We start from the raw sequence: 12,483 nt of genomic DNA, 5'->3' as shown, positions 1-12,483 counted from the left end.
CCCCACATGACCTCATTGGTCAACCTTAGTGCTGCTAACAGCAAGACAAGCAGACATTGTGTGCATTCCGACCTGAGGCAGTACAAAGTACATAGCATCACCTAGGAACGAGTCTTGCCAAAAGCAGAGGGGTGCAGGGGGAGACAGAGAGACACAGAGAGAGAAACAGAGACAGTGACAGTGAGAAATTTAACCTAAGTCTAACTCAGCCTTTGGATCTAACTTTCAGTTCATGGGAAATACAGGGGATAGAGGAACAAGTTAAGTGACACCACTAGAAAGCAACAAGACAAATCCAAAAAACTACATTCTGAAAGACTTTTAAAAATGTCAATTGGCCGGGCGCGGTGGCTCACGCCTGTAATCCCAGCACTTTGGGAGGCAGAGGCGGGCGGATCATGAGGTCAGGAGATCGAGACCATCCTGGCTAACACAGTGAAACCCCGCCTCTACTAAAAATACAAAAAATTAGCCAGGTGTGGTGGCGGGCGCCTGCAGTCCCAGCTACTCGGGAGGCTGAGGCAGGAGAATGGCGTGAACCCGGGAGGCGGAGCTTGCAGTGAGCCGAGATCGCGCCACTGCACTCCAGCCTGGGCGACAGAGCGAGACTCTGTCTCAGAAAAAAAAAAAAAAAAAAAAGTCATTAAAAAAGGAAAAAAAGGATGGGAGGGGCTCTTCTAGAATAGAAGAAACTTAAGAGACATAAAAACCAAAACCAATTATGTAGGCCTTGTTTGGATTGTGGCTCAAAAACTGCAAAAAGTATCCTGAGAACTGGGGAAATATGAATGCAGACTGGGTATTGGATGATATAAAGGAGTTACTTGCAATTTGGTAGTGGGATAACAATATTGTGGTTATGTAAAGAAAGTCCTCAGTTTTTAGAGATGCAAGTTATGTCCTCAGGGGTGAAATGTCATGATGTCTAAAATTTACTTAAAATTACTTCATCCAAATATACGTGAAACAAATATGGAAAATATTAGTAATTGTTAATTCTAGTAGCTAGGTATATGGGTAGAGTCAAGGAGGGAAGTCAGTTGGTCAGTTGTGGAGGACGGGATAGAATGAAGAGAGCTGGGAGGCAGGCTGTGGGGGTCAAGAGACTGAGCTGGGGGACCCTGTTTTTGAGGAGACGCCATCCCTCCTATGCTCACCACTCAAGCATCATAGCAATGAAAACACTTCTATGTTGTTTCTTACGTGCCAGGCACTGCTCCTAAGCACCTGTTGTGTATTAACTCAGTTAATCCTCACAATAACCCTATGAAGCAATACCAGCATTATCTCGATTATACAGATGAGGAAACCAAGGCAGACAGGCTACAGAATTTGCCCAAGATATACCTAGCTTATAAGTGCTGACCTGTGTTCTTAACCACTGTGAGAGCTGGGTAGGGGTATCCTATGGACATGACTCATGCAGCTCAGGGGGCGATGCTGCCCAAGCCTGGCCCTGCCCCACAGTTCCAAGTGAGCCCTCCTCACACCTAGCTCCACAGACTGCACTACAGACCCTTCCCCAATAACTGGGTGTCTTCTGCCTTGCAGCTCTGTTCCCTCTACCACCCCTGCCAGGAAGGCCTGCTCACTGTCAGCATGCTTCCCCAGCAGTCAGAACTGCCCACTCCTTCCACTCTGTCTGGAGTTCACACAGTTCCACAAACTCCCCTGAATCATACGTATTTCTTCATTTGCCTTCCAGGAGCACCAGGGGGCTGCTTACCTGACATAAGTCAGGTGCTCGGTAAATCCAGAAAGAATGATTGAAAGGATCTCTGAGGTGTGGCGACAACAACTGTATCTCAGAGAGGCTGGCAACCTTAGAGGTTAAACGGAGGCAGGACAGAGTGGGGGAATGAACCCCATATATCTGTCCCCCCAGCAGCTCTGAGAAAACAGTTACCTGGTCTTTCCAATTCACTAACCAAGGAGGCTCTGAAAACTGGCACTTCTGATGGCTAAAAACCTTTCCCCCAAAAGAAAATGAAAAGTCTAGTAGCCAAACACACCGATGAGATTATCTGCATTAAGCTTCCTTTCTAATGCTCTAAAATGACCCCTCAAGTGAAAAGGGGCTTCTCAGGTCTAAGACCAGGGTCTGCTGAATAAGCACATTTCCCCCTTGCTCAAGGAGTCTGCCATTCTATTCTCTCTCCAGCACCTCCTCGATGGGGAAGCACTGGAGATACTGCTTGCCTGAGACACTGGGAGCTGTGAGGGGGATGCCAAGTGGTCATCCCAGGAGGCAGCTCCCTTGGACCTGAGGAGCTCTCTTTGCTGACCCCCAGCAGATGTGTCTGTGCAGAAACATCCAGATTCAGACACCTCATGCCGGTCTGGCTCTGGAGCTCCCCACCTTTTTTTTTTTTTTTTTTTTTTAAGACTGAGTCTTGCTCTGTCACCTAGGCTGGAGTACGGTGGCATGATCTCAGCTCACTGCAACCTTCGCCTCCCGGGTTCAAGTGACTCTTCTGCCTCAGCCTCCTGAGTAGCTGGGACCAGAGGCATGTGCCACCACACCCGGCTAATTTTGTATTTTTTGTATAGACAGGGTTTCACCATGTTGGCCAGGCTGCTCTTGAACTCCTGACATCTGGGATTACGGATGTGTGCCACCATGCCTGGCCTCTGGGGCTCCTTCTTGATGGTCCCGTTGAATCACAAAGCCTAGCCAGGGAGATCTCGAAGTTCAGGATATGAAGGAAAGGAACCCCTGGCAGAGTTACGTATGGATTCTTATAGGAGTTCATTTATTTTCTTTTTTTGTTGTTGTTTGTTTGATACAGAGTCTTGCTCTGTGCCCAGGCTGGAGTGCAGTGGCACGATCTCAGCTCGCTGCAACCTCTACCTCCCAGGTTCAAGTTATTCTCATGCCTCAGCCTCCCGAGTAGCTGGACTACAGGCATGCACCACCATGCTTGGCTAATTTTTTTAAATTTTTCATAGAGACTGGGTTTCACCACGTTGGCCAGGCTGGTCTCGAACTCCTGACCTCAAATAATCCGCCCGCCTTGGCCTCCCAAATTGCTGGGATTACAGGAGTGAACCACCGCCCCGGTCAGGATTTCAGTTCTTATCATTCAGAGAACCCACTGGTATATGGTTCCTTGTATATCGCCTGAGATTTCTCATCCATGGTAACTGCCAAACCCCAGGTTCCAGGTTCTTCAAAGCAAAGGCCAGAGTCTGTGCTCTGGCAGTCTGAGACTAGGTAAGGGAACAATGGAATGACCTCAGAAAATCTAAGATGTTGTCTGTGTGCTGGTGGGTATGGGGAGTTTTGAGTCATATGATCAGGAAAAGGGTCATGCTCTGACCTTGAAGGCAGAGGAAATCAACAGGAAAATGGATAAAATAAGCCATACAATAATCCACCCTAAGCAACAGCCTGCAGTGCTGTGGAGAGGGAATTTCCTAAAATTGAGGTGATCTGGATAGATCTTGAGAGAGCCACACATGGAATATTTAACACAGGTCAAGCTAAGATTTAATCAGCACTTTCAAAACCCCACTGGGACTTCTATGCTTTCACAGCAGAAAGGTGTGGTCTACCAGGAGCTCAAGAAAATCAGACATTTGGGAAGCAGGAAGCTGCCAGTAAACATCTGGCTGCACAGTTTACTAGAGCCCACTGGCCCCTCTCTGTCCTCCCCTTCCTCTGGGCTCCCAGGACACCTGCACATGTGTCTTTCACGGCCCTTACCACACTCCACCAGGAGCAACAACTTACAATTCTGTCTCCCCTACCATGCAGAGAACCTTAAGAGCGGGGACTGTTCTTACCTGCTTCAGTATCACATCACCTTATACAAGGCCAGGCACAAAGCAGACATCAATAATTATTTGCTGATGAATTAGACAAATACACAATGGCTACAATAAAGATGACAAAGAGAGGACTGGACAGACTACTTTTAGGGCCACCAGTACAGAACAACCATAAGACCATCTATGCACTTTGCTCTAATTCCTCACTCATGAAGCAACCCTCTACTGGCTGGTCTGTGTCCCAGATGGAGAGCATCTTGATTGGTGTCCCTGAAGACCCAATCATCAGTTAAGCCAGAGAGAGCCCACCCCTGGAGCATTGTCCTACCTGGGGAAACTGATGACATGGGCCAGACACTGGAGATGGTGATCCTCAGACCCCATAAAGGTCCTGCTCCACTCTGAGATTCTATTTAATGCTGGCAGTCTACCAGTACACCTCCCTTTGGCCACTAGTTTTTTATATCACAGACCATGCTGAACCAAGAGACACAGCAGATGTTCCTGGGAGACACAGCCCTTGTCACAAGAAGAAGAGAATGCAAAGCCAAGCATAGGCTGGAGGATGAAACTTGGGTGGCTCTGCAGCTGGCTGAACAACTACATTCGAAGAGTGTTGACTTATGACCTGTGGTCAACCTACAGAAAGGTTTGAAACAGGGTGCCACATGGTTCTGCCTTCTCATAAAACATGTTAAGACTTGGACAAAGACACAGAAGGCTTAGTTATCAAATGTGCAAGCTGTATGAGGTTGGAAAGCCTTACTAACATCGTAGATGACAGAATCAAGATTTAAAACAAGGCTATGAAACCAACCAGATAACATTTAATAGGGTGTATGTAAAGTTTTACATTAGGTTAATTTAAAAAAAAAAACTCAGTGGTGCAAGTACTCACTGGAAAATTTGGTTCGACTGTAGTTGACATGAAAACCACCTGGGGGCTTTTATGAACCCCAAACTAGTGTGATGTGGCTATAATAAAGCTAGGGCAAACTTAAGTTTTGCTAGCAAAAAAATAGAGTTCAAATCTAGGGGAAGAGAAAATAACCCTAATGTTGACCATTAACAAGAAATTATGGTATACTCATGAAATGGAACACCAGTCAGCAATAAACAAACTACAGATACAGATAACAACATGGAGAAGCCTCAAAAACATGACACTGTGCAGAGACAGACCTAGAAGAGTACATGCTCTATGATTCCATTTATATGAGTTCCAGAACAGGCAAAGCTCATCTATGACGCTAGAAATTAGAAAAGTGGTTGTCTTTTGGGGTGCGGACTGACTAAAAGGGGCTGAGAAAGAACTTTCTGGTATGAGGGAAATGTCTGTATCTTTTTCTTTTCTTTTTTTTTTTTTTTGTTAATTTTTTTTGTATGACTTAACACGAGAGGAAGTGTCTGTACCTTGATTGAAGTGTTGAGTTCAAGGGCAGACATGTCATAAAACCTGTGAAATTGTACTTTCAAGATGTGTGCCTATCTCTCTATAGGCATTTTATCTCAATTAAAACACTTCTAGGGGAGCAGCACCCCAGTGTGTTCTATGTTGGCCAGAGGCCATCGAAAACAGGGAGTTCAGCTCTGGACACGTACATGAAGAGAAGATCACCAACACAGAGGGCAAGGAAAGCACCTGGAAGTGGGAGGAGTTTGGGAGCTCCACCACACACAGATCAAAGGAGGAAACTGGCTGTGCTGGGCTTGGATACAGACACTCTTCCAGGGCAAGAAGAGCCAACTACTTTCTTTTTATGTTTTTTGAGACAGAGTTTCGTTCTGTTGCCCAGGCTGGAGTGCAGTGGTGCAATCCCGGCTCACTGCAACCTCCTCCTTCCAAGTTCAAGTGATTCTCCTGCCTCAGCCTCCCGAGTAGGTGGGACTACAGGTGCATGCCACCACACCCAGTTAATTTTGTAATTTTAGTAGAGGCAGGGTTTCACCATGTTGGCCAGGCTGGTCTTGAACTCCTGACCTCAGGTGATCCACCCGCCTTGGCCTCCCAAAGTCCTGAGATTACAGGCGTGAGCCACTGCGCCCGGCCGACAAAGTTCTTTACTTAAGGGCAACTATGCACTAAAAGTCAAAACTGGTGTTTATTGTGTTCCCACCATAGCAGTCATTTTGTATAGGTAAAGTGATTGGATCTACATATTCCTCCATAATATTGCTCTATTATATACTAATGATACACAGCAATATGCTACATAAAGACATTTCTGTCAATGATTCCACATTTAAAACCATGGTCCCATAAGATTATAGTGGAACATATACAGAAACCTGATACATGGCCCTTGATATTGGCATTGCAGATCAAGTAGGGGAAATGACTGACATTCGGTAATAATGCTGGGACATTTGGTTTTTCATGTGAAAATATACATGTAAATAAAAATACATATAACATCTAGGTTTGTGTAAATACATTCTATAATGTTTACACAATGACAGAATTGCCTAGTGACACATTTCTAAGAATGTATCCCCATCGTTAAGCAATGCATGACTGTAATTATACTAGACGTTCTGGTATGATTCATTCATCATTTCCAATGCTCACAATGGCTCTGCAAGGTAGACCTCATTAAACCCATTTTATCTCCATTTTACAGACAAGAAGATGTAGGCTCAGAGACAGTAAACAGCTCAAATTGACAGAACTGGGATTTAAACCCAGACTGTCTCCGAAGCTGACATTCTTTTTTTATCTACAACTCACTACTCCTTGGCTCTTGATTTTAAGTGTGTGTTAGGATCCTTGCAGTAAATCACAATATCTGTGTCATTCAAAATACACTTTAATTATCAGCTATATTGGATTAAAGGGAAAAAAAGTACACTTTAATTTATTGACTATCACTGGCAAAGCTAAGTTTGGCAAGCAAATGAGTGGGTAGAGAGCAGAGGAGTGAATGGACTCCTGTCTCCCGGATGCCTTTTCCTTCCTGAAGATGATCTGAGCACACAAGGTCCCCAAGCTGGGCCATAGTCCAGACTAGAGTCTTCCCAGACACATGGGTCACTCTGACTATTCTTGCCCGGTGAGGCAACACGGGTCCCTCCCTAGCAGAAGTGACGCTGGGGAGGGCACCTGCTTCCTGCCGTCTTAAGGACAGTGACCCCGGCTCTGTCTCCCACTCTGCACTTGCACCTTACCTCGTCTTTGAAGAGGCGTGCTTGGTCCTCACAACCTGTCAGGGTCTGAACAAAGCCGAAGACCTTGGAAACCAAAGATGACATGTTGACCAGGGGACAGAGCTTAGGCATGTAGGGAGAGCTGGCCTCCACAGCCTAGGTGCTTCTGAGCTGTGCCAATGCTGCTTTTTCTCACCAGCCTAAAAGGATCCTAGGGTTTCTATGCTGGCAGATGTGCCAAGTTGGGCCCCTTGCTTCTGAGGCCTGGGACTGAAGCCTGCCTCTCCTGCTGGATTTCTGGCTGAAATAGCAGCACAGCCCCCGCCCCCTCTGCCATGATGGGCCTACCAGGAAGGGTCTCAGTCAGCCCCTACTGGGCAGCTAGAAGGGACTGTGCACAGGACAGATGAGCAAGAGGTAGTGCCAGGAGTGGTACCGGGTTCTACCTGACCTGGGCCTTTCCACCAGGGTATGGTGAGAGGGAGGAGGAGAGGAAGAGAATGATAAAGAAGGGCCCTCGCTCCTCACCTCATCGATGGTCCACTTGGCGACTGTCGAGGCTGAGATGCCCGCTACTCCTGGCAGGAGCTTGCAGTGCTGCTCCCAGCACACTGAGAGTGAGCGGTCAGGATGGGCCGACAGGGCTGACATGAAGAGGGACTGGTGCACGACATCGGGCGTGAGGGCTGGAAAGCAGAGGCAGAGGCTGGCAGGCCAACGCGGAGGACTAAACTGTTCCCGAAGCCCATGCATACCCACACCACTCAGGAGACTGGCTGGCAGAGTAGACAGGACTCCGGGCCCCTTCTGACAGCCTGTAGAGTCAAGAGGGTGAGCCGTATCTCCTGACTCCTCACACAGTGTTCACTCCTGCTGGTAAAGTGACTCTCTCAAAGACTCTCAGGTCAGCTATTCGGAATGACCCTCACCCTGTCTCTCTGAGGCTGCACCACCCTGGGCCCTGCAAGGACACTCTCTTAGAGCTGCTGCAGCATCTCTAAAGACATAATTTTCTAGATGCCAACCATCAAAAGGGTCCTTAACATCCAAACAAGCTCACCCTTGATGTCAGAAGTCCACTCTGTTTACTCTTCTTCTCATGAGTCCTTCTGGGCCACGACCAACTTTCTCAGAGCCAGGGTGATTCTGCTTCAGAATCACAGTCCCCCTGACCAGGCTGAAGACCACCCCTCTGGCCACTGCCATTGCCTCAAGCTCCAGTTCCTCCCCCTCCTCCACCAGCCCGGTCTGTACTACTGCCTATGCCAGCACTAGAGGGTGATCCCTGACCCACTCCCCAGCTCCATGTTGCCTGTGGCTTTGCTTCCTGGTCTGCCTCTGGGATCATTGGCCCCAACCTCCTACCTCAAGCAGCTGTACTGAGCTGATGACCGATGCTGCTCAGCTTGGCCTCCCCCTTGGTGGGGCCTGGCACGTGCCAACTTGGACTTCATCCCCCTCTGGCTGCTTTGACAAACCTGGCCCCACTCACTGCTGTCAGCCTTGGCTGGCCTTGTGCAATGTGGCCACCTTCCCAAGGGGTTTTCCCAGCCTCTGTCCATGGTCCAGGAGCATCGGCTCTTTATTCTCCTGGTGCTAATTCCAGATGCTCATCAATGCAGCACCTCCAAATGCCCTCTTGTCAAAGACCCTCCCTGTTGGTCACAGATTGTCCTGCCCTCTCTCCCTGAGTGTCAGCCTTTCAGCCTGGCTTTTCCACCTCCATTCACCCACAAAGCCTCTGGGATTCCATCCTCAGCCCTACCAACCACACTTCTGTGCCACTGCCTTCCTGCTGCTCTCTCTGTTCATCAGCGAAACCCTAATACCTGCCCATACCCCAGACAGCCCCATCTCCCTGCTCAGCCAGCTCCTCTCATGGCCCGTCTGGGGCACACTCAGCATCTCTCATGACAGCTACCACCACTAGCACCTCATCTACCTGGCCACAGGTTTGGCCTCTGGTACACCCAGGTACTCCCTCTCTGAAACCCTGTATCTGGGTTTCATACCCTGGGGTGGGGTTTGGGAGACAACATCAAGTTTGTAGGGAGCTTTTCTCCTTATCTTTCTTCCCCAGAGCACAGGGAAGAGCACAGACCAGGAGCGCTTACCAGCAGTTACAGTGTCTTATCTAACTGCAGACCATCCAGTTGCAGGTCAGACATGGCTCCTCAGACATGGCTCCTCAGTTCCTTCAGTAGCTGACACTCCTAGGCCTAAAGACTAAGCTCAGCCAAGCCCTGTCCTCTCCAGGCAGATCTTCCTATGGAATTGTTCGCCAGCAAACCTCAGAGCCTACACTAAGGAGGTCTACCCACCAGCATGTAAGAAGTTGCCTCTGGAACAAAACCCAGAGTGACCAGTGGCTCTTCTGGGTGACAGGCCAGCTAGAAGAGCAGGGGTGCCCTGCAGAAGTGAGACCTAGGCAATGGCCCCTGCTCTATCCTTGAAGTGCCTCAAGGATCTGGGTGAGCCCTTCTTTGCCAGCTCCGTGACATAGTCTCAGCCTCTGGAAAGATGTAGCTTCCCAAGAATTCTACAGCCTAATTCTGGGATGAACACAGTAGGCAAGTGCCCTCTGGTGGTCAGAACTTGGTCCTGCAGTGGACTTGACCATGGGTACCACAGATGGGTACAAGAGGTGCCCACTGCAGTTTGATCCTTAGGAGTCCTTACTCTGAGGGTCTAGGTGCTGGCCAAGACCCTCATCACTCAGGTCTGAGGCTGAAGAAATTGCTTCTGTTCCCACAAAGAGGAAACAGTATGAGATGACAGCAAGAGGAAGTGAGGCAAGAGACTCAGACTAATAATACTGGCAGGGAGCTGTGCTAAGCACCTCACATGGAACATCTCAGCTAAGCCTCTCACCACATCACACGGTGGGTACGATTATTATCAGCATTTTACAGATGAGGAAGGTGAGGCTCAGAGAGGAGTGTCACCCACCCAAGATCTCTCAGCCTGTAAAAGGTAGTCTGACTTCAGGGCTATGCTTTTTATCACTATGTTACTTACTGCCCAGGTTACAGAGACTGTTCTTGAAGAATTGGGACAGCTTGGGTCTTGCCAAAGGTGCACTAAACCAGGTGATTTCTCAAGGTCTCTTTTAGCCTTAAAATGACATGCATTCCATTCAACTGAGGCATCCCTGCTATGCATCAGGCCCTGTACTAGTAGCTGAAGATGTAAGATGAATTCACCACCTAGGGGAGGGCTCAGCCACTATGCCCCTCCCCCTGAAGTATGTTATGGGCTAAAATGTGTCCCTGCAAAATTCATATGCTGAAGCCCTAACCCCCAGTGCCTCAGAATGGGACTGCATTTGGAAAAAGGGCCTTTAAAGAGTGATTAAGTTAAAATGAAGTCATTAGGATGGGCCCTAATCCAATTCAATTGGTATCCTTACAAGAAGAGACACTTGGACACATCATGGGACCCCAGGAATGCTTGTGCACAGAAGAAAGACCATGTGAGAACACAGCAAGAAGGCAGCCATCTGCAAGCCAAGGAGGGAGGCTTCAGAAGAAATCAAGCCTGCCAACACCTTGATCTTGGACTTCTGGCCTCCAGAAATGTGGAAAATAAATTTCTGTTGTGTAAGCCACCCAGTCTATGGTATTTTTGTTACAGCAGCAAGCACGCTAGTGCAAGGGGGGTGAGAAGTGAACTGACATTTGGGTTAGGTGCTTTATGTCTCTTATACCAGCAGCATGCAGCAGGAGGAGTCAGGCCAGATCCAAGTTGGAATGCCAGCTCTCCCCCTTACAAGGTGAATGACCTTGGGCAAGTGACATCACCCTCTGAGACTCACATTCCTCCTCTCACAGAAGAACAATATACATGTTAGAGAACTCTTGTGAGAGTTAGACACAGTATGTGTAAAGAACCTGGCATAGTGCCTGGCCCATAGTAGATGCTCAGTAAGCAGTGGTATTAACCACCGTTATTTCAGGTATTGACAATGGAAAGGCAGGTTTTATCCAGTTACTCAAGTGAGGAAACTGAAGCTCAAAGATGTTAAGTGACTTGCTTAAAGTCACACAGGTAGAAAGTGATGGCCATGGCCTCCTTCCCAGGAAGCCTAGAATCAGAGAAGAGCAGGAGCATCATCTTGCTGCACAGTGAGAACCAAACGCCCCGAGAAGCTCTGTACCCTCCCCACAGACTCACAGCAAGGCCATGGGGGACATGAGATTGGAACCCAAGGTCACTCAAGGCCCCTCCACTGCTTTTGCCACTGCTCTGTGCTCTCAGTATCTCAAACGAAGAGGCACAGCCCTCCTAGCTTCTCCCACTCTGGGAAATCTGTCTCATCCCACCAATGACAGAGCACTCACTGTGAACACTCTGCGGCGGAGGACATAGGAGCAGATAACCCAGACTTACTCTGGAAATCTTCCTGAGGAATCTTTCGATACTTCGGAGGGCGTCCAATTCTGGAGAAAGACGGACCAGGTCCATGGCAGGGAATCAGTGTCTGGCCCAGTCCAAGAGGCTACAAGGCCCCACACCCCCAGGAAGCCCGGGCCCTGATTCCCTGGCCTCCATACCGGCCGTGATGGCGAGGCTTCTTCCTTGGGGAGAAGCCTGAGAGGTTCTTCTTGCGGGCTGAGGCCTCCGAGTCAGACAGCTCCGCTTTCAGCCGGCTCTGGTTCCTCTCAGCCAGCGGGCAGCCTGAGAGGCAATGGTGAGCTGTGAACTTGCCTGTGACATGGCCAGAGCCATCGCAACCAGGAGTGGGGCACTTCCTGGGGAAGAAGAGACTTCAGTTGGGTTGAATCCACTGGTCCCCGCTGAGCCCTCCTCAGCCCTGGTCCCATCTGGAGTGTGTTTTGGTGGACCCCAGTCGCCTGCATGCAGTAAGTGCAAAACAACACTGAGGGTCTCTCACCAGGAACCTTCACTCACCGGTGGTGAAAGCTGTATTTGGAGGTCCTAGTGTGGGGCAGGCTCCTATAGCTGAGAGGGGGACAGCCCCCAGGGGAGGCAGAGCTGGGCTCTCTGGGTCCTAAAAGAGCAGAAAGGAGGCGGTCCTCATGGAGTCCTGGGGGTGGGGAGTGTGGGGCAGGGAAGGAGCAGTTTCCACTGGGGAGATCAGCACTAGAAACCCACTCCCCAAGGATGAGGGCCCTGCGTTGGCTGTGACACCATTCTGTGTTACTGGATATCTGCCCCTCTCTGGGTAAGGAGGGCTTAGCTCTCACATGTTAATACTTTGTTGAAACCTGCAGGCTATGCCCTCAGTCTCTGAGAGAACTCTGGGGGAGAAGAGCCACTCAGAGCTGGTTGGGCGTAGCCATACCTTAGAAGCCACATCTGGCAGATTCATGTCACTCTCAGTTCTTTCTCTTGTTTTCATCCCCAAGACTTTGGTAACTTTTTTAAGGCTCTGCCTATGCTTGGAGAACATTCAAGAAGGATCAACACCCCATGTGAGACAAACACGGTTGCAGCAGGGAAATAAGGAAGGGAAATCCTAAGGGTGAAAATGGGGCTGAGCAGCCCAGTGACCTGAACTCTAACCCCTGCCTGCACAGACAATCAGAATTTACTTTAGGAAGCCAT

The 12,483-nt window shown here is 49.0% G+C and overlaps 1 protein-coding gene across 3 annotated transcripts in view; it reads right to left on the bottom strand.

Moving 5' to 3' along the window:
* The window catches only part of L3MBTL1 (L3MBTL histone methyl-lysine binding protein 1), a 44,844-nt gene that overhangs the window by 4,832 nt on the left and 27,529 nt on the right, over positions 1 to 12,483 (bottom strand). For all 3 annotated transcript variants that reach the window (XM_063702109.1, XM_063702108.1, XM_019017433.4), the window contains 5 exons: positions 11,827 to 11,926; positions 11,469 to 11,666; positions 11,305 to 11,354; positions 7,444 to 7,601; positions 6,937 to 6,999 (listed from right to left, as the gene is read on the bottom strand). In XM_063702109.1, the coding sequence (XP_063558179.1) occupies positions 6,937 to 6,999; positions 7,444 to 7,601; positions 11,305 to 11,354; positions 11,469 to 11,666; positions 11,827 to 11,926 (569 nt within the window). The remainder of the gene's footprint in view (positions 1 to 6,936; positions 7,000 to 7,443; positions 7,602 to 11,304; positions 11,355 to 11,468; positions 11,667 to 11,826; positions 11,927 to 12,483) is intronic.

The sequence above is a fragment of the Gorilla gorilla genome, chromosome 21 (assembly GCF_029281585.2).
Source record: "Gorilla gorilla gorilla isolate KB3781 chromosome 21, NHGRI_mGorGor1-v2.1_pri, whole genome shotgun sequence".
NCBI lineage: Eukaryota > Metazoa > Chordata > Mammalia > Primates > Hominidae > Gorilla > Gorilla gorilla.
This window is presented reverse-complemented; position numbering and strand designations above follow the sequence as displayed.